At 38.7% G+C, this 24093-nt stretch overlaps 1 protein-coding gene across 1 annotated transcript in view; it reads right to left on the bottom strand.

Annotated features, from left to right (window-relative positions):
- Nucleotides 1-583: 583 nt before the first annotated feature.
- LOC122810681 (vomeronasal type-2 receptor 26-like) overlaps nucleotides 584-24093 on the bottom strand; it is a 167567-nt gene continuing 144057 nt past the window's right edge. Inside the window, exon 4 of the mRNA XM_044082251.1 lies at nucleotides 584-661. Coding sequence (XP_043938186.1) covers nucleotides 584-661 — 78 coding nt within the window. The remainder of the gene's footprint in view (nucleotides 662-24093) is intronic.

The following is a 24093-nucleotide window of genomic DNA, read 5'->3' as shown; positions in this document are numbered from 1 at the left end:
AAATCTTCAGTAAATACCGGTTTAGAGGGCAAAATATTGGAGTGCCACAAATTCCCATGTGGCCCCTTTAATTTCCGAATTTCCCGGTTGTTGTTTTTTTTTTTTGTGTACTCCTGATGTCATCACGTCAGCTTCTGCAGACCTGTCCTTCTTCCCCAGCTCGGCTCCTCCAGCCAGGTAAAAAACATGATTGTAAATGTAAAGTTTGTAAACCTATATCATGTGCAAATGGCAAGCTCTTTTACTTATGTAACATACTTATTTAAGGGATTCATTCGTTTACTTATTCAGTGGCTGCAGGAGAAACTTTTTTTACTTATTTTAGGGTGGGAGTCAGGATAAAGTGTGCTGTGCTAGCTTCTTTTATTTGGGCTGCAGCAAGCAGAAGAAACTGATATATACTTTTGCTTATATAACTGCTACAGGAGAACCTTTTTAGTTACTTAAGGGCAAGAGAATTTTTTTTTACTTATTTAAACATAATGGTTGCAGGAGAAACAATGGCAGTAGCTTCTTTTACTTAAGTAATGACTTGCATTAGGCAGAAGAATCTTTTAACGGCTGGAGGAGAGAACTTTTTTACTTATTCAAATGTAATGGCTGCAGGAGAAACAATGGCAGCTTCTTTTATATAAATGCTTGCAGCAGAATCTTTTAATGGCTGCAGGAGAAACGAGAACATTTTTACTAATTTAAGGGCAAGAGCAACGTTTTTTACTTATTTAAAAGTAACGGGTGCTGGAGAAACAACAGCAGTTTCTTTTACTTTTGTAATGGGTTGCAGCAGAATGTTTTAACAGCTGCAGGAGAGAAGAGAACCTTTTTTTACTAATTTAAGGGCAAGATAAACTTTTTTACTTACTTAAAGGTAATGGCTGCAGGAGAACTAACAGCAGCTTATTTTACTTATATAATGGCTACAGGAGTTGTTGCTTCAGATTAGCAGGCTGGTTTGGAATGTGTATGTGACTGGAAATGAGGTAAGCCAAGCCAGGTGCTTTTTAAGTAAGTCAAGTGCTGTTTGCAAAGCTGTAGTTCTTTGCTTTACAGGTGTTTGCTATTTGCATTTATGTAAGTCAAGTGTTGTTTGCAATGCCGTAGTTCTTTGCTTTACAGGTGCTTTTTGCATTTATGCTGTTGTTCTTTTACAGATGCTTTTTGCATTTATTCCGTTGTTCTTTTACAGGTGCTTTTTGCATTTACTTTTAAGTAGTCAAGGTATGTGTATGTGAATGGGACAAGCTTTTTTGCAGTTAAGTAATTGGGCTTTGCTTTTAAGTTAGAAACAAGTGTGTATTAAGAGAAATGTTTTTTTCTTCCAGTCCAGCAGTAAGCTGGAAACTAGACAAGCCAAGCCAGGTGCTTTTTAAATAAGTCAATTGCTGTTTGCAATGCCGTAGTTCTTTGCTTTACAGGTACTTGCATTTTGCATTTAAGTAAGTCAACTCAAGTGCTTTTAGCAGTGCTATTCCTCTTTAACAGGTGCTTTTTGCATTTACTTTTAAGTAGTCAAGGCATGTGTGTGTGTGTAAATGGGACAAGCTTCTTTGCAGTTAAGCAATTCCAATGCCATAGTTCTTTGCTTTACAGGTGCTTGCTTTTTGCATTTAAGTAAGTCAACTCAAATGTAGTTTGCAATGTTGTACTTTTACAGGTGTGTTTTGTATTTACATTTAAGTAGTCAAGGAGTGTGTGTGTGTGTGTGTGTGTGTGTGTGTGTGTGTGTGTGTGTGTGCGTAAATGGGACAAGCTTTTTTTGCAGTTATGCAATGCCATAGTTCTTTGCTTTAATTATGTGTGTGTGTGTGTGTGTGTGTGTGTGTGTGTGTGTGTGTGTGTATATGTATATGTAAAAATGTCTAATTGCTGCTCTGAATTTCAAATGCTTCCATTTTGGTATCGCTGTTACTGCAAAATGTATATCTGATGCTACATTTATATAGTATTTTCTCACATTATATCATCTTCAGAGGTAGTACCTACAGTAGTGACTCCAAAATATATAATATCTTTCTGATAATTTGATACTAGAATTTGTATGTAACTGATAGATGATGCCCCTTAAACTATTGGATCAAAGCGGAACTGGAAGCTAAAGAAAAAAAGACACGCTGTCACACAGCTATTAAGTTTCATTTTTAACAGCATGTCATTTATTTTGGCAGCCAGCTAGCTTTTTATATTAAAAGAGCTAAGTTAAAATAGGTGCTATATTGAAAACAAAAGAATGGAATAGAACATGGAACATATAGCTTTTTCAGCACTATGCAATGATGGAACCCTGGCAACCTCAAACAATCTGGATTCCTTTAATGATTTAGGCAATGAAGGGGTTGCTGGGGAGAGGAGAAGAATGGGGCTAAACCTTCCTTCTCAATTTTTGGGGGGGTTTATTTAAAGGTATGTGTTGTAGGACAATTTCCCATCATTTTGGGAAACGAAGGTTTGATCGACAAGTACAAGGGGAGGTGTTAGAAATCAAAGGTAGTTAGCCAAATGGACAAAATATTGAGGCAATGTTTTGTTGAGAAAGGTGAGTGGGCTTGGATAGAGTGATATCATTTATGTGCGTATGTAAGTCAGTGTTAGGGTCAGGGATATGTGAGGGGATATGTTTTGTATGTTTGTGTGCAAGTGTGTGTTTTTTAGAGTTAGGTAAGGGGATGAATGCAGTCCTGTTAGTGTGCATGTTTGTGTGTGTATGTCTTGTGTAGTGACAATGTCACAGGAAAGTTTTTATTAAGGTAAGCTGTAGGGTTAGGGTTGAGGGAAGGAGCAGCTTTAGTGTTAAGGTTACTACGCATTATAAATCCTATACCTTACCTAAATAAATACCTTCCCATAACACTGCCATTATTCAGAAGAATCTGATGGTAGTGTTATGGGGGGGGGGGGTTAGTGGGAAGATCGGGAGAGGAAATATGTTTCCTTACTCAATTTTTGGTAACTTTGATGTGTAGGGTAGGGAGTTCAGTATTCCGTGCCTACAAACTTCTTAATGACATTTTTTTTCATTACAAGATTAAGAAAGTTTGATTATTTAGAAGAACCCCTGGGACATATGCTGTGCCTTCAAACAAATATTGGAATGCAAAGATGCAAAGGCAGCATCTTGCAAAAGGGAATGACGCTTCTGAGAACATTGTCACTTGCAGAAACAGTTGAAACTATCCTCACACTGCCCATTATATGCCCACCAGCTGAACTGCTTTAGGCATACTAAAAATGATATAAATTAAGAAAACATTCTTTGAATGTTTGTTGGTCAATCGGTGTAGGAAGAAATGTACAAAAATGACTTTGAATAAGCTATATATGCAAAGATAATTGTTTACAGAGTGATGCAATAACAATGTTCAAAAGGATTCAATGAGCAGCTGTAAAATGTTGACATAAAAATGAGGTACAAAGGGATAACAGAATATGTGGGTTGTATCAACACAGTTGGTAATATTTACAATGGAATTAAACAGAAAGCTAGGTTCTAGAATAACTTTGTTTACGAGTCTTCATCTCAACACTTAAAGCCAAATCAGTTTTAACCCAAGCATAGCCATCTTTATCATGGAGATATGCATCTTTTGATTTGATTGAAATAATTAATGATCTAACATTAATTTTATCTCTCTTGACAAATCCTCTACTAAGAAGCTGAATACACAAAACTGCTGACATGTTTACTGGATGGTAAAATCTAGTAATTATATTACAAATCTCATTACAAGACCAACCAAAAATGAGAAACTCTACTGAGCAAAGCCTTTCCTCACATCACCTTCCTGTGTCACTACTGCTACTGCATATTTATTTATTTACTTCCTTCTTTACTATAGTCTGCACATCTTCTTAGAGGCCTTTCTCCTTTCTTTTACCAGAAATTTGAGTGAGTCTACAACAGAACAACTGAGTTCACTGCTGGACAAAACGGCCATAGTGACCAGTGTGTCTCCCAGAAAGAAGTCATTCGAGTGGAATTTGCCAGGCATTTGACTGTGATTTAATTAAAATTTTCCTGCAGATTTCCCTATATCTCATACTGTCTTTCCCTATCAGATTCTCTTACTTGGTTTACCGCCTCACTGAGATTTTAGATCATCATTGTATAGGCTTGTTTCTGTCACTTAAGCAAAAACAAAAATGCAGTGCATGCTACTCCATGTATATAGGAGGACTAAAGATCCATTCCCTTCTAGCCTGAGGTACATCTGTAAAGCTGAATCATTTAAGGAGGTCAAATTAACCTTCAGAATCACTAAACATGTAACTGTGTTGTTATCTGATGTTTTGAATTTTCTTCTGTCACCCACTCTTTGGGCTGATGTGCTTCAGTTCTTATTCTTGGATTTGCCTGCTTTGAAACCCTTATTTACTGTATCATATTACACAAAATCACCTGTAATATCCCATAATTATTACATTTCTGTACCTAGCCACTGGTATTATATCTAACCTAATAAAACGTTTTTTCTTTTGACTGTGTAACTGCCATAATAAATGAAGTACATGTTGAAATGTTTACTATGAGCTGCTTCTGGCAAACAATCATCGTAATTAAAGATTGTATGTACTATATTATTTTGCATCAGATGTTCCTTGCATAGCTTGGATTCCTTATAAATCCATGCTTATTTCTTCTTGCTATGCTCACTGTTTACTGTCATCTTATTGTTGGTACTGGAATGCCTTCTGCAGGAGATATTTTCTCCCTGGGATTCTAATGAAAATGGATCTCCTATCTGGAAGTTCCTGGTTAACAAAATAGAAAGAAAGAAATTAAAGAAAAAAAAAATAAAAAAGAAAGAAAGAAAAAGTAGATTACTGAGTGTAAATTTGATAAAGGTTTAGTTTATATAATCAGAAACAATTTGCCAGAAATTTAGAGCAACAAAGGAGTTTCTAAAAGATTTTGAATGAGACTATTTCCAGTTAATATGTATGTCCTCAGTGCAATTTTATTATTTTCACTAAATACCATGAACCTTCTACATTCTTCCATGAGGATTTCTTATATTGCAACCAATATTTTCTAAATGGTGCCAATGATCCAGTCAACTGCAAACTGATTATAGTGTTATTCAAAGTCGGAGGTTGTTGCAGTAGAAATAGTGAAATGTAGATCATTTTAACAAATGTACCCCTTCATTTACTCACCTACACACACACACACACACACACACACACACACACACACACACACACGCACTCTCAGAGACATCTCTGCATACACACAGCCATTCAGCATGACAACCCCCAACTCAGTCACATTTATGGACATACTGACTAATCTGACTCCTATATAGGCACACACACACACACACACACACACACACACACACACACTCATGCCTCTCAACTGGTCCTGATTTTACAGAACATCTCTGATGTTGCCTCTTATTTTTACCCATCCTTTGTAAATAAATCACTGAGGATTGCAGTCAGTCAATGATGGTAGACATTAGGAGTTTTACACTTCTTACTTAAGAAAATGCATCATGATGTTAAACCTGTTGTTCTACTAAATTTTTAAGTGAACTAGTATAATATTTAAAAACTGTCCCTTAATTCAGATCTCTTTTGCCCCATTATATCTGGCTTGTCCCAGATTCTCGTACAAAGAAGCTGAGAGCTCTGCAGTGCTGTCCTGTATTCTCCTTACTTATCCTTATCATGTATTGCTCTTGTACTGATATCATAACATGTAGTTAAATGTGTTTGTATCTGGAGCTTTTCTCCTTGTGCCCATGCTGAAAAGGGGTCACTGTGCTGACCCAGTCAGACTAACCCAGAAATCCAATGAAAGTAATAGTAACAAATAAATAGTAATATGTTATACATAACACATAAGCAATAATCAAACAAATGCCAATAAAACTAATAATAAATAAATAATAATAGAATAGAATGCTATACATAATGCATAAGCAATAATCAAATAAATGCCAATAAAAGTAATAATAATAAATAAATAATAATAGGATAGTATGCTATACATAACGCATAAGCAATAATCAAACAAATGCCAATAAAACTAATAATGAATAAATAATAATAGGATAGTATGCTATACATAACACATAACCAATAATCAAATAAATGCCAATAAAAGTAATAATAAATAAATAATAATAGGATAGTATGCTGTACATAACGCATAAGCAATATTCAAATAAATGCCAATAAAAGTAGTAATAATAAATAAATAAATAATAGGACAGTATGTTATACATAACCCATAAGCAATAATCAATCTACTGAGTTTGTGTCCTCTTTTGAATAATTATTCCCAATTCTTGAGCCACCACTGAATATGTAAATTCATATCAATTCACATTAACAACAAGATGGCTAAACTATGGGCTGAATTCAATAAATGCTACATGGCTCACTAAAACCATGTGCATGTTGGAGAGTGGTGAGCACATGGTAGAGCATCGATTTGTATTCAGTAAGTGGCTGTACACACTGTGTGTAGAGCCATGCAAACCCAGTAAACATTGTGGCATGCTAATTATAGCATAAGCAGCTGAACTGTATGCTAATCAATCAATCCAAGATGGAGGAACTATTCAACAAGCTATAAAGCAATCATGTACACACAGTGTAGGTTTTGGCCTCGAATTTCACAACCTACTGAAATACAGCTAAGGAAACTACAGTACATAGAGAGAATGTTAGGGTCTGCTGCTGCTCTACTGAATGTTTATGTGCAACAGGCTCAACTGTATGCTGCTGCTACTAGACCTCAGGCAAGGATGAGAAGTGTGTTTGGACCCCATTTAACTTTTCATGTTCTGTTTAAGGTGAACATAGTACAGACCTATGGGGTGGCTAGGGACACACTACAAGAACTCTGAAAACACTGTCATCATCCAATTAGATCAAGGTCAAACTAAGGGGAACCAATACCTGTGGAGACCAAGGTATGTGTAGCACTTTGAATTTTAGCTACAGGTACCTTCCAGAGACTAGCAGGGGACATGATGAGTGTGTCACAGGTATCAGCATCCAGGATCCTACATCAATTCCTGAATGTTATGCTACAGCATGACAGTGACACCATATAATTTCCCCATATCTTTGAGAACAGAGTTACAACTATGCAGGATTTCTACCCCATAGCACACTTCTTTGAAGTCTTGGGTGCCATAGACTGCACACACACTGAGATCAAAGCACCATCCAGCGAGGGGTCTACATAAACGGAAAGGGCTAACACTCCATTAACTATCAGGTCATGTGTAATGCTAAGGGAATCATCCTGAATGTGTCTGCTGGCACCCCTGTCAGTTACCATGACTCCCATATCTGGCACAACTCTCAGTTCTACTAAAGGTTTTTCAGGGGGGATATTCCACAAAACCATTTACTGGGTGATGCAGGCTATGCACTCAAAACATGGCTAATGATGTCCATCAGAAATGCACATACAGGGTCTATATTAAATCAATGAACACTAAAAAAAAAAAAAAGAATGCTGATTTATCGACCCCTTGTAAGCGAAAGCTTACAATCCCAAACACTTAGAACAGTGATTTTTTTCCAAGGAAAAAATTTGCTGTTCCACAAAAGAAAAAAAAAACTTTAAAACATTACATAAAGTTGAGGGCTATGCCCCCCACACCCCCTACTTAAATATACCAACTCTGAGATCGCACTACAGTGATGAAAATGGCAAAGTAACGGAGGTGGCCAAGCGATTTCTTTCCCAGGGAATGAAATCACTTGTATGCCATTTCGCTATTTTGCCATTTCATGCTTTCAAGTTTGATCGACGCATTTGAAAGAATGCATCTTCGATCATATAATAGGAACTCCACATACATCTACACAGAATGCTGTAATGAGGCACATACTCAAACAAAAAATATCATAGAGCATGTGTTTGGGCCAACATGCAACTCAGGTAGACTTCCTCCTAGTAAGGAAAAGGCACTGAGGTAGAATCCATGATTGCAAAGTCATCACTAGTGAAACAGTTGGCCCTCAGCATAAATCACTAGTTGCCAAACTCATTTGCAAACAGTGGTCAGAGAAGACTCTAGGTCAACAGAGATCAGGTTGAAGACCTGGAAGTTGACTGGAGAGAAAGTACAGCAGTTCAAGGAATTACTCAGGGCTCAAGAAGAGCCCCAAGAAGAGGAGGAAATAGGTGGAGTTGAACAAGGATGGCAGCACCTAAGAACAGCATGTGTTAGGACTACAGATGAGATATGTGGCCGAGCCAGGTATGGAAATATGGTACATAAAGAAAGCTGGTGGTGGAATACAGAAGTTCAGGAAGTCATCAAAAGAAAGAACGAGTGCAGGAAGAAGTGGGAGATAGAAAATACTGACCAGGCTAGGAAGGTTGGTTGGCTAACAAAGATGCTAAGAAAGAAGTTGCAATAGCAAAGAATAGGGCATCCAAGGCACTCTACCAACTTTTGGAAAGTGACTCAGTAAGTGGCACAAAGAAATTATATCAGGTTGCAAGGCAAAGACAGAAAGATAAACAAGATAGTCAGACACCCTTCATAAGGGATGCCAGCAACAGCCTGTTCACCAGTCCACAGGACATCAAAAGTAGATGGAAAGAGCATTTCCAGCAGCTTCTGAATGAAGAAACCCCACATAAGCTGTTCTGCCCCAGAAAGAGCCTACGATGAGAGATGAAGAGGAGTCCACCATAGAAGAAGTAAAAACAGCCCTAAGGAGAATGAAGTCAGGGAAAGCAGCAGGCTCAGATGAAGTTACAGCAGATATGGTAAAGATGCTGAGTGAGATAGGGGAGAAATGGCTTTTATGGGTACTCATGGCAGTGTGGAGAGAAAGGCATATTTCAGATGACTGGAGAATAAGCATACTCATGCCAGCGTACAAGACCAAAGGGGACATCCACAACTGTGGGCAGTACAGAGGCATCAAACCCCTTTCACATTGCATGAAAGTTCTGGAAAGGGTGATTGATAAATGGATATGAAGAGCAGTAGAATGTAAAAAGGAGATGAGCAGTTCGGATTCAGATCTGGATGCAGCACAACTGACCTGATGTTTACAGTTAGACAGTTACTTGAGAAGAAGGTATAGATGAGGAGACAGTCCAACTGGGCATTCCTAGACTTGGAGAAAGCATACCACAAGGTCCCAAGAAAGCTGATCTGGGAAGTATCGGGATGGTTTTAAGTCCCAGAAACATTGGTAGAATTAGTTCAGGCTATGTACAAGGGTCCAATAACTTAAATACGAACAGTGTTCAGCCTCACAGAGGGGTTCCCAGTGGGAGTGGGTGTACATCAGAGTTCAGCTCTGAACCCACTGCTGTTCATACTGGTGATGGACTATATTAACAAACAGATCAGAGGAGACATATCAACAAAGTTACTGTATGCAGATGATGTGACATTGCAGGCAGACTCTGAGCAAAAACTTCAGCAAAGGATAGGAGAACGGAATGCAAAACTAAGGGCACATGAGATGAAACTAAGCACACATAAGACAGTGGTTGTTGTTGTTTTTCTTTCGACTTCTCCCGGTTAGGGATAGCCACAGCAGAACTTCAGTCCACTAATGATTTAGTCGATTTTTATGGTGTCGAGTTGCTAGCCCGACACCCAACCTTCAACAAAGGCATGCCCATTCACACATGTCTTTCGAACACCACTCGACCATGGGGAGGACATGCAGACTCCACACAGAAGGTGCTCCAGCCAAGAATATAACGGGAGAATCTCTTACTGTGAGCCGACAATGCTACTGCTGCACCACCATGGCTTACTGGCATCAAATTGGGGAAAACAGGAGAAGCTTAGAACAGAGATAGAAGGGAAGATAGTGGAACAGGTAAACAGCTTCAAGTATCTGGGAGGGGTGGTTCAGGAGAAGGGAAGTCTGAATGAAGAGGTCAAAGCTAGAATCAGAGGGGCTGCAGCTAACTGCCATTAGAATATCAGGTGTAGTCCATGACAGAAGAATGCCAAAGAAGCTGAAAAGTAAGGTGTACAAGACAGTGGTGTGACCAGTGCTACTGTATGGTACAGAAACCTGGGCAGTAAAGGCAGAACAGTTGAAGAAGCTAGAGGTGATGGAAATTAAGTGCCTGAGAAAGGTGGTAGGATGCACATTGTGGGACAGGTGAAAAAAATGAAGACATGAGAGCAGAAGCCAAAGTAACTCCAATTGCAGAAAAGAATAAAGAGAACAGATTATAGTGGTTTGGACATGCGCAGAAAAGCAGAAGACAATCTGGTGAGGAAGATTTAGGACAGACAGGAAGAAGGTAAGAGGAAGAAAGGACATCCAGCAAAGAGGTGGATGGACTGTGTGAAAGAAGATCTGCGACAGTCAGGCATGAATGTTGAAGAAGGCAGGAGTGTGGCACTGAATCAAGAGAGTTGGTGACAAGTAGCATGGTACCCTGACCCCATGTAGAAAAATGGGAAAATGGGGGCTGATGATGATGATGATGATGATGATGTGTTTGGGCTACTGAAGTCATGATTCTGGTGGTGCTTGGATACATCTGGAGGGCTGCATTACGATCCTAGTACTTGGGCTGAAATTTTCTCTGTCTGTGCTAGCCTACGTAATATTATCCTGAGAATACAGCTGCAACAGGAATAACAAGGGGAAGGGCCATATATTCCACCACCACTGGCAGGTCACCACAGTCACACACAGGTAAGGACTTAGAGAGGGAGCCGGCAGCCACTGTGGGTGTAGGTAGATGTAGGTGTGTACAATATTCCCTTGCTCTGGCCAAGAAACAAAGGATAGCATGCATGCACACCACCTAAGGGGTACCACTTTCTTACTATGCACATACGTAACAGTAAAGTTGATGCCACTTAGAACCTTTATTTGCCCATGTAATGGCTGTGTATTGCTAGCATCACATAGTCAGCCCTAAATTAAAACAGTTGGAACTGCAGAACTATCAAGGTAAGTGTTGAACCTGGAACATAAAAATAGATGGATAAGAACACAAATAAATGGCAGATGCTTGCATACTTGCAAATGTACCCAAGTAGAATGTGTGAGTTGTCCATCAATGACATCAATATGTGACAGCACTGACTTATGTCAATAAATGCCTGCTGTTTATTAGTTGATAGGCCTCATGAATCGAATCAAAACTACACACAGTACAAAAACAGTCCCAATTATCTAATCTAATTTAACTCTAATTATCCCTAAATTCTCAGTACTAGAACAAAAAGCTGCAGTGACATATCAATGATTTTGAGGTATTATTCACAACAGTAAAAAGCCTGTAAGAAAGCAGTACAATTTTGAAAATAGCATCACCAACACATATACTAAGCACTCTGTCGGTTATGCACCCTGTGCATCTGAAAAATACACGTGTATCACTGAATCTAAGAGATAGAAACAAGGCGATGGCACAGTTATCATCATTTGCACAGGGTGTTGTGTGTGTGTGTGGGGTGGGGGGGCAAGAGGCCAAGGCTGACATGAAAGGTTGTAAGTGCGTGTGAGTGGGAAAGACAGGCAGGCAAAAATTTAGATAATTATCAAATGAGACAGAATGAGCTGCAAGCATCATGAATGCCTCGTGTACCTGTTTGTGTGTGTGTGTGTGTGTGTGTGTGTGTGTGTGTGTGTGTGTGTGTGTGTGTATGGACACTCAGTGTGAAACGTTTGTTAGTGATTGCAACAATACAACCAAGCTCTGTGCTAACTCTATGTTCTGGCATGTCAGACAGCTGTGAGCCATGCATGGTAGAGGTATCAGTTTATAGTCATCGCTCTGCCAGGAGTTGCAATGGCCTCGTCCATGCCCATGGTCAGATGTGCTGATTCTACCTGAACATGAGCAATGTCTGTTGGATGAGCTTTCCTCACAGATATGCCCAAGTCCAAGACCTAGTGGCCTAATGTGGCTGTGTCTGGACACCTCAACCACCGATGGAGCAGTGGAAGCAGTGCCACTATGGGGCCAAGATCAGGCATGGCCACATTGGCTAAGAGCAGATGATTTTGCTGTCCTATGACCACATGAATGCTGTTCCCCTCCCAGCAAACATTCCATCACAGACACTGCCTATTCCATTGTGTCATTCATCCAATCCACTGAATCAGTTCACATGGTGGAGGCAGTTACGCATGTCAGCCTGTGCCACATCTAGACTCCTAAGTATGTTCTCGAAGGCCCTAGTGGAACATTCCTGTGCCTCTATAATGGCCCTAAACAGGGTCTATATTGTTTCATCGAATGACTATTCAGAGAAACACCTTTTTAGCAAAGCCACTCTTCATCGAATGGTGAATTTTAAGTAGGGCAAATCAGTGGTTGGCCACCATCTGGAATTTGCCCTTTTCCCCACTGTAGTGCAATCTTGGAGTTGGTATATTTAATTAAGGGTGTTGTGGAGGGAGTAGCCCCCACCATGACAGGTTTTACATTTTTTTTTCCAGTCACTCAGTTGGCCAACCTCTTGTTTCCCCTACTTAAAATTTGCCATTTGATCAAGAGCGGCTTCGCTGAATAGGTGTTAGACGAATGGCTATTTGCAGAATAGCCATTCAACAAAGTGATATAGACCCCCCTAAATATACATCGAGTGGCGCATAATGACACACCAAGATCAGGTGGAGGGTGGACAACAGGCCTCCTCAGAGCACCCTTACCAACCCATCTGTGTGACAGCTTGCCCACACTTTGGCTATGGCCAGAGTCAAATAGCACTGAAGGTGCAGTAACTACACTACCCTGATCAAGTGTGCCACCCTCAACCTGTCCAATATCTGAGAGCTCAGTGGAATGGGTATGCATATGCATACTTACTGTCTCTGAATGAAATACAGGGGATGGATGAGTCACAAATTCAGCATCAGATTCAACCTCTGCACCCTCCGACTATGCCTCTGTTTGGCCACAATCATCATCAGAGCCTACCAATACTCTGACATCAGGTTGTAGGAGTCTTACACTTCCACAGTCAAGATCAGCTGTGATAATAAACAATAAACACAGGAACTAAATTACTACTACACAAAATATTAACCCAATTCATATGACAACTAAGTAACACTGGTAGCACAGTCACAGATGGTACAGCAATACAGACACTCCTTACACCCACCTGACACATGAAGATCATTTATTTATCTAAAGATATGGTCATTAATAAACAAATAACACTTTGCTTACCATGTACACTTTGCTTACCATGTGCAGATGTCTCCACACTTTGTAGGGAGGATGGTCCTGGAAGGAATGAAGCAAAGAATAATTCCCAGTAAGTATTACTCAAATTACATATTTTGTGACACATTTGTCCTCCCAGCCACATTAGCCCTGACATCAAGCACACGGTGTGCAGTTTCCACTGAGCTGTCTGGATTTCCTACAATGGATAGAAACTCGTCATTTAGTGTTAGTGGAGGCTCGTTAGCAGGACCACCCCCAGTACCCAGCTGTTTTCAGGCAGTTGCTCTCATCTGGGCTGATGAAATCATATCAGTGGTTCAGTGATGCACCTGATCATAATTCCTATTGCAGCCTCCTACTGCATTGACATCATTCACACACTGGTTCCAAATCTGCATTCTGGCAGACATATTCCCATGTCCTCTCTCAATTAGAATCGCTTCATGGGTCCTGAAAGCCTGAATTATCATTTCATTTTCAGAGTCACTGAAAGGGGATTTATGTGGATTTGTAGGTTTAGGTGCCATAATCCTATGTGACATAAAACAAGTAGTGATAAAACACATAAATATCATATAACTAATGTCTTGCTTACATACTCATTTCTCAGCATTAAGCACCTGAAACCCAATTTTCATTTAGTAAAACCGAAGGTTATGTGGTTGTCCCATCTCCCCCTCACACACAAACTAAGGACTGTCCAAACTGATGAATATCACTGAAACATCAATATGTCTACACATTTTCAACAGAAAAACACTTGAAACACACATTTGTTCATAGGTCCATGGGTAGGTACTAGGCTATTGGCCCTAGGGCCTATATAAGCCTAGCCAAATAGTACCCTGGCTTTTGCCACCCAAGAAAATTAATTTCCTGTGCCCCTGTCAAGCAGAGCCACAGAATTGATCCCTGGGGTGAATTTCCTATCTCCCATCCAATCATCAAGATTTTTCTTGAAGAGTGCTAATGAGGAGCTTTGTTTGATACAGACAGGTAGTTTGTTCCAGAGTATGGAAAGTCTCTGGGAAAGGAATCTATCCCTCCAGCATGTTCCGTTTATTGTGGTGACAAGGTTTAGGTCCCTAGAGCATGTAGCTAGGAGGAATTGGGATTTATTTAAGTGGAGCATGTCCAAGAGCTCGGGGTTTGACATAGCTTTGTATGTTAGGCAGAGATCGCCTCTGAGTAGGTGATATGCAACAGAGAAAAGCTGGAGTTTTTTGAGACGGTCTGCATAGGGCATCTGTTTGAGGCTGGTAATCTTCTTTGTGAGGTATTTCTGCGGCCTTTCCAGTTGTTGTAGATGTCTTGTGAGGAACATACCAAAAGGGGTGTTGTACTCTATAATGGGTCTAATGAGTGATGAGTAGAGGGGAACAATGACCTTTTTTCCTGGATGAGAAAACTTTTGTGATGAGGTGTGCCACGTAGAAGGATTTCCTGACTACTGTGGTGATGTGATTATCAAAAGAAAAGACTACTGTCCACTTGTGTCCCAAGGTCTCTTATCACACTTTTGGTGTTAAGTAGACTACTGCCTATGTGGTAGTTCATGGATACAGAGTTTTTGCCAAAAGGGATGACAATACACTTTTTGGTATTGAGCTTGAGGCCATGGCTTTGACAACAGGCATCTGTCTCAGTGAGTCCCTTTTGTAGGATGTCCACATCATTAGGAGTTTTGATTATGGCTCCTAGTTTGCAGTCATCTGTGAGCTTTGTTAGCCAAAGACCTTCTGTGTTAGCCTGTACTTCAGGGAAGTAGATACCAGACAGGAGAGGACCTAGGACTGAACCCTGTGGTACTCCACTTGTCACTGGTCTGAAGTTGGATTTAGAGTCTGCTACTTTCACTGTGTGGGTTCTGTCATTGAACCAGTTGGTAACCAATTTTGTAACATAGGGATTTATACCTAGTTTAGTGAGTTTATCTATAATTCCAGAGTGGGGGATGGTGCGGGGAATGGTGTTCTTGCAACACACAATGGTATGTGGCTCTCCCCCTAAAATAATTAACAAATGAAAGGTTTGTACAACTCAAGGAATACTACAAAATGAATTGTATATATGCCTTCCACAGTTATCAGGATGTGTACACATTTACAACAGAAAAGTCAATTAATGATTAGCAGACACTTCTCACTGTGCCCACCACTCCCCCGGAGGGGGCCTTGAGTCATCTCAGAAGCATAACACCTGTGTCAGTGACATGTACATTACATTTCTATTCAATAGCACACGATATTGTCAAATCAAATTTTAAAAATAATTCTGGTGATGAAAGTTTATAACCTATCTGCGAAATGTAAATGCCTGCCAAAAATGTCTGTGCCAACAGTCAAGTATTAAAAAGCTCATACAGATAAAAGTTCCATTGTCTCCTGGATATGTAAATAGATCTGTAACATTTTACTAAATCTAGACTGTACTTGAATAATACTAGCATACCTTAGGCAAATTAGAAGCCTTCTCTACTGATAAATCATCTTCAAAGGAATACCAAACTTCTGATTTCTCCAAATACACCGTCTCCTCACCTTCAAGTTCCCTTGCTACACAGTTACCTTTTTATATTGTAGTATCAGCCCTCTGAGCAATGTAAAGATGCAAATGAGGTGTGAACCAAACTTTTGACTTTGAGTTGCAGATGTAAACATAGTGTATGCTCTGCACCACTGTTAATTGCTAATGGCTTGCAACTATGAATGATTAGTGAGAGAGAAGTTAAACACTACAGCAGTTCAGACAACCTTCAATGAGGATGCACTTCTGAAATATGGAACTAACTTCAGTGAGATTTTAAATGAAACAATCCATCACACATTTATCATTTTTTTGTTCAATAATAGCCAAACTCTTCTGCCTGTACTAAAAAATGTTTTTCACTGTCATGCATTTTTAACATACAGTCAAAGGCAAATGATACACAATGCACTATAGACTGCATGTCTAAGATTACATCAGAAATAAGGAAAGAATGAACACAATACAAAGAGAAGCGAGGGCTGCATTCATGCAGATATATTCCTAAAAGATTGTGTGAAATCACTCATTGCACTAAATATGTAAGCCACACACATGTACAGCTGACAATGTACAAGTGTATGTCCTGATCATACTGTAGAGGAGATGTGAATTGCTTGTATGCACATGATTTGATTGCTGCTGCAAAGTTGTGTCTGTGGCAAAGTGAAATAACACACTCCCACTGTGTTATTTAATTTCATTACTATGATAGTTCAAATTCAGAGCTGTGTAATTCTTTAACGTGTTAGACTGTGTTTTTTTTTTTTTTTCATTTTTTTCGCTTATTAATATTTGCATGGCAGGTGTCTCATCACGCACATGGTGAAGCACATAAATAATCAAAAATTAATATCAGTTATCTTACGAATCAGAATCACTCTTAGTGGCATTGAGCGAAGGTCAGCACCTAGGATAATAATGAGTGCATAAATTGCACTTGTGAACTAACTGTGTGTGTAGCACAACTTGTAAAGACATTGAGGCATACAATTCACAAGATAGGTAGATGTGGTTTGAGTCTCACATATATTTTTACCGATAAACGGTGATAAACATTCTTTACAAAAAAATGTATATTAACTTTTGCTGTAATATTTGCACATCACTCACCTGAGAACAAACAGGGTTCACTGTTGCACACAAAAACAAAACATTTTAACTTGCAAAAATGAAACATTGTTACCTTTTTTGCCTTCCTTTGCGCAAGCACTATAAGCAGCGTTAAGTGGCAATTAACACTCTGGACAGTACTGAGTGTGGAAAAATACACCTACTGCCTCAGCTTTCTCTGTGGCACCAGGTGCAAGTTCATAGCCACAATGCAATTGCGCTAGAGTTCTAATCCAATGCACTCCATTTTATAATGGTGTTCCACAGTAATTTATATCAAAAATAAAGTACAAAGATAATTATACACAATAATGCTATGTCTAGCAGGTTAATTGAGCATACACATGGTACAGCATAAATTATATGTGCAACTGGGGCTATTATGGGAATTATGACTCTGGTATTATATTTTATTCTGCCCTGGGATGGACTTCATACTTCACTGATAGTCATCCACACAACTCACATAACCCAAGTATAGCTGTAAAACAAAATGTACTGTGTGGTCTGACCCAGAACTCAGACATTTACTCAGAAAGTAATACAACTGTATGCCTTTCCAGTATATTGTCACACAATGCTTCTGCATCACATCGGAGAATGCATAAACCAAGTCCTTGTCAGGTCACATGCATACATGGTTAATTGAGGTTTAGCACCTGTTGCTTTTGTGTTGGTAAACTAATAAATGAGTCTTTGTGGGTTCTGTTTAAGCAGCTATATTCTATACAAACACATTACTGTAAAGCTTATCTGACTATGACTAAGTAACTTATATACAAACTAGCTGCTGTGATCATATATGTTTACACACTGGCTGCTACTTCAAAATGGCACTAGAGCTTCCATGTGTCTGGAATATATATGTGCACTCACAGCCTCACATGCTTCCTTATAGACATAGCACACGCATGCTACACTCTGATCGACATCATCCCTCTTTCAGAAATAGATCATGCGATTTGTCATGAGATATTTAGCATGCAGAAATCACAAATAATCTAGAGACATGCATTATACAATACTAAGTGCACATGTATATACAATAAAGTCCATGTTGCTGTGTATTTCACACTAGACTTAGAAACTTGGTCATATCATATGATATAAAATTGAAAATCAGTCTTAGAAACAGGAACAGTCTCTGCAAAATGGCTGACCTGTGGAATGTCCGAATTACTCTCTGGAACAGAATCAGATTTTTGAACACATACTGGTTTGGGAACAATGTCTGACTCAGACTTTTATTTAGAATCTGCATCACAGACACAATGTTGTGATTGCAATGGTGATGATTCTGGTAAGAAGATATCTGTGATTCCTCCTATAATCTACACCCTCGGAGCTTACCCAATACGATCTCAGCTCGGCACAGATGCCTGTTATCTGTCCTATTCGATCAAAACCTTTCGTTGTCTGGATTCATACCATCTCTCCTTCCCTCAACAAATGAAGTAATCTGCTCAGTCTGTCATAACTAGATTTCTGGATATTACGCTTCTTTGACAATTGCGCCTTGATGGTTTTATTGTTCTTTGAGATAGGCTTCAACAAACTTGATGAAATAGGTAGTGTAATTCTAGTTTGTCTGGAAAGTAGTCTTTGAGCAGATGAGCCAACAATATCATCACAAGGTATGTTTCTAAGAATAATAAATTCAAGAATGCATCAGTATTGTCAGGCTTTGGCTTTTCAAGTAATTGCTTTGCACTCTGTACTGCACATTCAGCTAGAACATTGGATTGAGGATATTCAGGACTACTAGTAATGTACAAAATCCAATTCTCTCACAAATTTTTGAAACAACTGGCTAGTAAATTGATTACCATTGTCAGAGTAAAGCTTGTGAGGACTACCATGGACCGAAAAATTATGTTTAAGCTTAGTGATAACAGCTGTTGACGTTAAGTATGGTAGCAGATCAGTTTCAAATCAGTTTGAGTAAGAGTCTACCAAAACCAAATAGTGTTGATTATTCAATTCAAAGATATCAGTTGCAACAGTAGATCAAGTTATTTCAGGTATTGGATTTAAATGAAGTGGTTCCTTTTGCAAATGTGCTCTGGTAGTATTGCATATAGAACAAGAAGAACACCATGAATGCCTTTTGATAATGAAGGCCAAAATACTAGTTCTCTAGCCATCCTCTTAGTGGATAATAAACCTGTGTGGTCATGATACAAAATCTGAATATATTCATGCTGTAATGAAGCAGGAGCAACAATTTTAGGACTTTTGAAAACAATACCATCTTCCATCAACAATTAATCTCTGTAGGGAAAATATGATTGCACCTCAGGTGATACACTCGATTGTTTTGATGGCCATCCAACATTGATGTAGTGATTGAACTTTTGTGAAATTGGATCAGTCATAGAGCGATCTCTCAACTCATTAAGTCCAGTGATGGAAAAATTACACACTGACATTACATCGAAGTCAAAACTTTCAGTATTAAGCAGTTCTGTTGTACTTCTAGATGATCTGGATAAAGTGTCAGCCAGATAAAGCAATCTACATTTAGTGTAGACCATTTTGAAATTGTACTTTTTCAATCTGAGCATAATTCTTTATAATATCGCTGGAGCAGAATGCATAGATTTCTTTAGAATAGTAACTAGAGGCTGATGATCAGTTTCAATTTGAATAACTTAACCATAAATATAATCATGAAACTTGGAACATGCAAAAACTATGGCTAAAAGCACTTTCTCAATTTGAGCATAATGCATCTCTGTTTGAGTAAGGGTCCTAGATGCATAGGCTACTGGTCTGCCCTCTTGTAGAATAACTGCACCAAGACCAAAATTGGAAGCATCACAGGATAGGACAACTGGTTTATTCACATCATAGTACCTTAACGTGGGGGGGGGGGGTGCAATTTTCTGCTTCAGATCATCAAACACCTTCTGATGATGTTGTAACAATGACCATACAACATTTTTTGTGTTAGCTCTGTTAACAGTGCTGTCAACTCACTGCAATCTACTATAAACTTGTCCAAATAGTTGACCATACCCAGAAAACATTGTAAACTCTGCACATTATCTTGTGCTGACATCTCCAAAATAACTGTTTGTTTGGTCAGGTCAGGTTTTAAGCCTGTACTTGTAAACAAATGTCCTACATGGATTACTTCTGGAAGTCTGAATTTGCACTTCAGAGGATTGAGCTTCAAATCTACTTCACATGCTCTGTCTAGAACTTTCTTGAGGTTTCTGTCATGCTCTGCTTCACCATTTCCTCCAACTAGTAGATTCTCTATTATTATGGCACAAGGATAACCTGAAAAAACGTGTTCCATTGCACAATGAAAAACCTTACTTGCAAAATTTATTCCAAATGGCATTCTTAGAAATCTGTATCTGCCAAATGGGGTACTAAAAGAAGTTAGAAATGAGGATTTGCAATCAAGCATCACATGCCAAAATGAACTCTTTGCATCCAAAACAGAAAATACAGTGGCATTTGGTATTAGAGCTGTGAATTCCTTAACTGCATGCATTGCATGATATGGCCTCTTTAATGCTTTGTTCAAATCTCTAGGGTCAATGCATATTCTGATTTCATCTGTGAGCAGTTACCATGGATGACACCCATTCAGTTTGTTCTGTGACTGGACAAATCACTCCTTGCTGGACCATCTTATCCAACTGAGATTTGACTTTATCTTGCATAGCTATTGGAACTCTTCTTGCTGGTCTGACCACTGGAGTGACTTCTGGGTCTAACTTCATAGAATACACAACTGGAAGTTTGCCCAACTTGTCATCGAAAACATCAGCATTCTCTGAGAAAATGGCTTCTGCAAAACTTGAACTCAGAACTGCACTCACATGATGAACTTCTTTAGCAAAAAAAAAAAAGCTAATTCATTCTCAAACTATCTTTGAGACCTAGTAAAGATTGCACTGGTCATCTGACTGCATTGAATAATAAGTTGTAACAGTTCTCAGCCAAATAACAGGGAAGTATTAGTGAATCTTTGGTTTGAATTTCTTCACCTCCATAAGCAACAAGTCTCACACTGCTGGTTACATTGTGTTGTTCATTGGTTCTCACTTTTGCAAATGTATCTGCTGATATAACATTGCACTTTCATCCAGTGTCTACTTTGAGCTCTGTGGATTTTCCATTAATCCGAACTGTGCAAAACATTTTACTCCTTGTAAATAAGTTTACTGCATCACCTCTTTCCTATAGCACTGACACACCATCTGCGTAGAAAGCTGATTGTTTTGGCTCTACTTGGTCATCTTGTTTTCATGCACGACCTTTCTTTACAAGTGTGTGAGGCTTACATGATTTGCAAAACTTTTGAAAGTGCTCCATTTCTTACACTTATGGCACTGCTGACAATATGCTAAACATTTCTCTCTTTTAGACTCATGGTTTGCACCACAATTTCGACAGTTAACAATAAAGCTAAACTTGGGTTTTGCTGACTCACACTTGTATGGCACTGAGATGGCAGTGGAGCTTGCACTTCTCCTAAAACTTTCTGGAAAAATTGGTGCATTCTTTGGAATTCCTGTGGTCGCCCTTTGCTTAGGCCTGTTTCTGCTTGCCACGTATTGCTTACTGTCTACATTTGCTCTAGAGCTTACTAAAACCATGCTTTTGTCACTTGTAAACATGTTCATGTGCCTGTCTATCACCTCATGGATCTTACAAACCTCTATTGCTTTGCTTAATATCAAATCACTGTCATGAAGCAAAATCTTCTTCACTGCAGCACTATTAGTACCACATGCAAGTCTAGCCTTTATCAGCTCATCTTTCAAGTCACCAAGCCAACACATTTTGGCCTTATTCCTCAAGTCAGTTATATAAGCTGCAAATGTTTTCCCCTGGCTTCTGATTTCTTGTCTAGAACAAATGCTTCTTTAATGTAATGTTCATCGGGGAGTTGCACATTTCTCTGAACTTACACTTTAGACACTCTGGATCTTCTCTGTATTCAGCTTGTGCAACAATATGGCAGTCTGCACCTCCACCTTCATACACTGCTGGTGCATATGCAAATGATCGCTCTCTTTCTGTAGCCTCAGATCCTGATAGATTTAGCAAAATAAATGCCCTTGTGCATGTATCACTATCTGCATAAGCTGCTTGTATAAAAATATTGTACTCCTGTTCAATATTCTCCAGTTCTCTGCAAAACTCTGGTCAAACACAAGTGGTTGTGGTTTTCAAAATCCATCTGTTATATTAACACATATCAGCGAAGGGTCTTGCAAATATATACAAACATACACACACAAATAGGTGCATAAGTAATTGGCATGAACACTCAACTTGGATAATGCTCTTCTGCTTTATATCTACACTTTCTTTCTTTCTTTGTGCTTATTGGTATTGTGTGCATGAATAACCATGTAGTGCTTTCGATTAACTGGACTTTGCGAAATAAACCTCTCGGGCTCCTCTATGCTTTGTTGCACTTTGCAAAATACCATTTCAAATTTCTTAATGTTTCACTGTGCTTTACAAAATAGCTTTTTAAGTTTCTTGATGGTGTATTGCACTTTGCAAAATAACTTTTTAGCTTTCTTGATGCTTTAAGAAACTCAGCGGAATAGCTTTTCAACTTATTTACTGTTTTACGGAGCTTAATGGAATACTTTCTTGGACTTTGAGATGCTTTTATGAAACTTTTGATAAGTAAAGGGTGAAATGCTAAAATCGTTGGCTTTTGGAATTGGTAAAGGCAAAAATGCTAAAGTAGTTTGGAAATTTATCAATAAAGGCAGGCATGGAAGAGTCATGCATTATCACTTATTAAAGATGTCGCTTTAAGAAACATTCAAGAACTTTGCAATGCAACTGAGCAATTCATGAGCACTGTAATACTCTTTTAATCTTTTGTAAGAAACACCTTTCTTTAGTACAAGAAACTTGTTAAGCAATTGCACAATGCGAATAATCAGATTTTTGTTGCCCAAATTCAATGTCTTTTAAGGTATAAGCACTTTGTAAATGACTAGATGCAATACACTGAAATGTTCCCAAAATGGCAGCACCTTGACAGGCAACTCTTTACAGTACAAGAAGCACTCTGAGCAGCCACACTCAGCCCAAGAACCTTTCTTACAACCACGCTTCAATTGAATTACACAAGATAGTTGCACATTACACACAGTGAACTCTTTGAAATACATGCACAGTAATAAGCACACATCGTAAGCACTTTTACACACTCTGAGATACTTCGAATGACTTTATTTATTTTTTTGATACCAAACGAAGTCATAAGTTATGCATAAACACAGCACTTTGTCCAACATAGCAGGCGCCTTGCTTTATTTTTATCAACTATGCCCCTTTTCTTTTCTTATGCCCAGTGTACTTTTTTGTGTTTGTTTTACTCTAAACATGCCCAATTATGCCTTAAACACACTCGCTCTGCCTTAAACATGCTTGTTTTATACTTTAACATGTTCCTTTTATCTTTAACACATTTATTTCATCAAGCACATTTATATTAAACATTTTCTTAAGTTAACAAATTTTTTGAGCTTTCCGCTTGCCAGAAAATGCAGTTTATGCCCTTGTAATGCCTTTTCTTGCTTCTTTGCATCGAGTAAATAATTTGTGTTGCTTTTCATTACCTTTGATTGCTTCTGGTTATGTTCCCACTGTTTTCTCTTGGTTTCACCTTTGTTGTCATCTTTACATCTCATGTCTCCAAATGTTTTGTTCTTTTCCATCCTGGTTCTGACACCTTGTCACTTTCGTGTTGGTACATGAGTAAACGAGTCCTCATGGGTTCTGTTTAAGCAGCTTTATTCTATACAAACACATTAATGTAAAGCTTATTTGACTATCACTAAGTAACTTATATACAAACTAACTGCTGTGATCATACATGCTTAAACACTGGCTTCTTCTTCAAAATGGCTCCAGGGATTGCACATGTCTGGAATATATCTGTGCACGCACAGCCTCGCATGCTTCCATAAAGAAATAGTGCATACACACTATACTCGGATCTGCAGCACCACTCACTCTAATGTGTATATAATTAACTAATGACCATATATGGCAAACACTTCTTCCGTGGCAATGAGGAAAAACCACCTATGTGGAAGTATATGTATTTTCTATTTGACAAAGGTTTGAGTCCCACATTGTACAAATTACTTTTATCAGTGTGCAAGGCCTCACAAAATATGAGTCGAGTCATAAAATTGATCCCCCATAATTCAGATCTTATAGGTAAAGTTATTTAACTTATCAGTGTTGATCAATGGACACACTTTTCTCAGGCACAGCAGCAGACATGCCATAAATTAATGCCAACT

The sequence above is a fragment of the Protopterus annectens genome, chromosome 9.part0 (genome assembly GCF_019279795.1).
Source record: "Protopterus annectens isolate FY-2018-M chromosome 9.part0, PAN1.0, whole genome shotgun sequence".
NCBI classification, from domain to species: domain Eukaryota; kingdom Metazoa; phylum Chordata; order Ceratodontiformes; family Protopteridae; genus Protopterus; species Protopterus annectens.
This window is presented reverse-complemented; position numbering and strand designations above follow the sequence as displayed.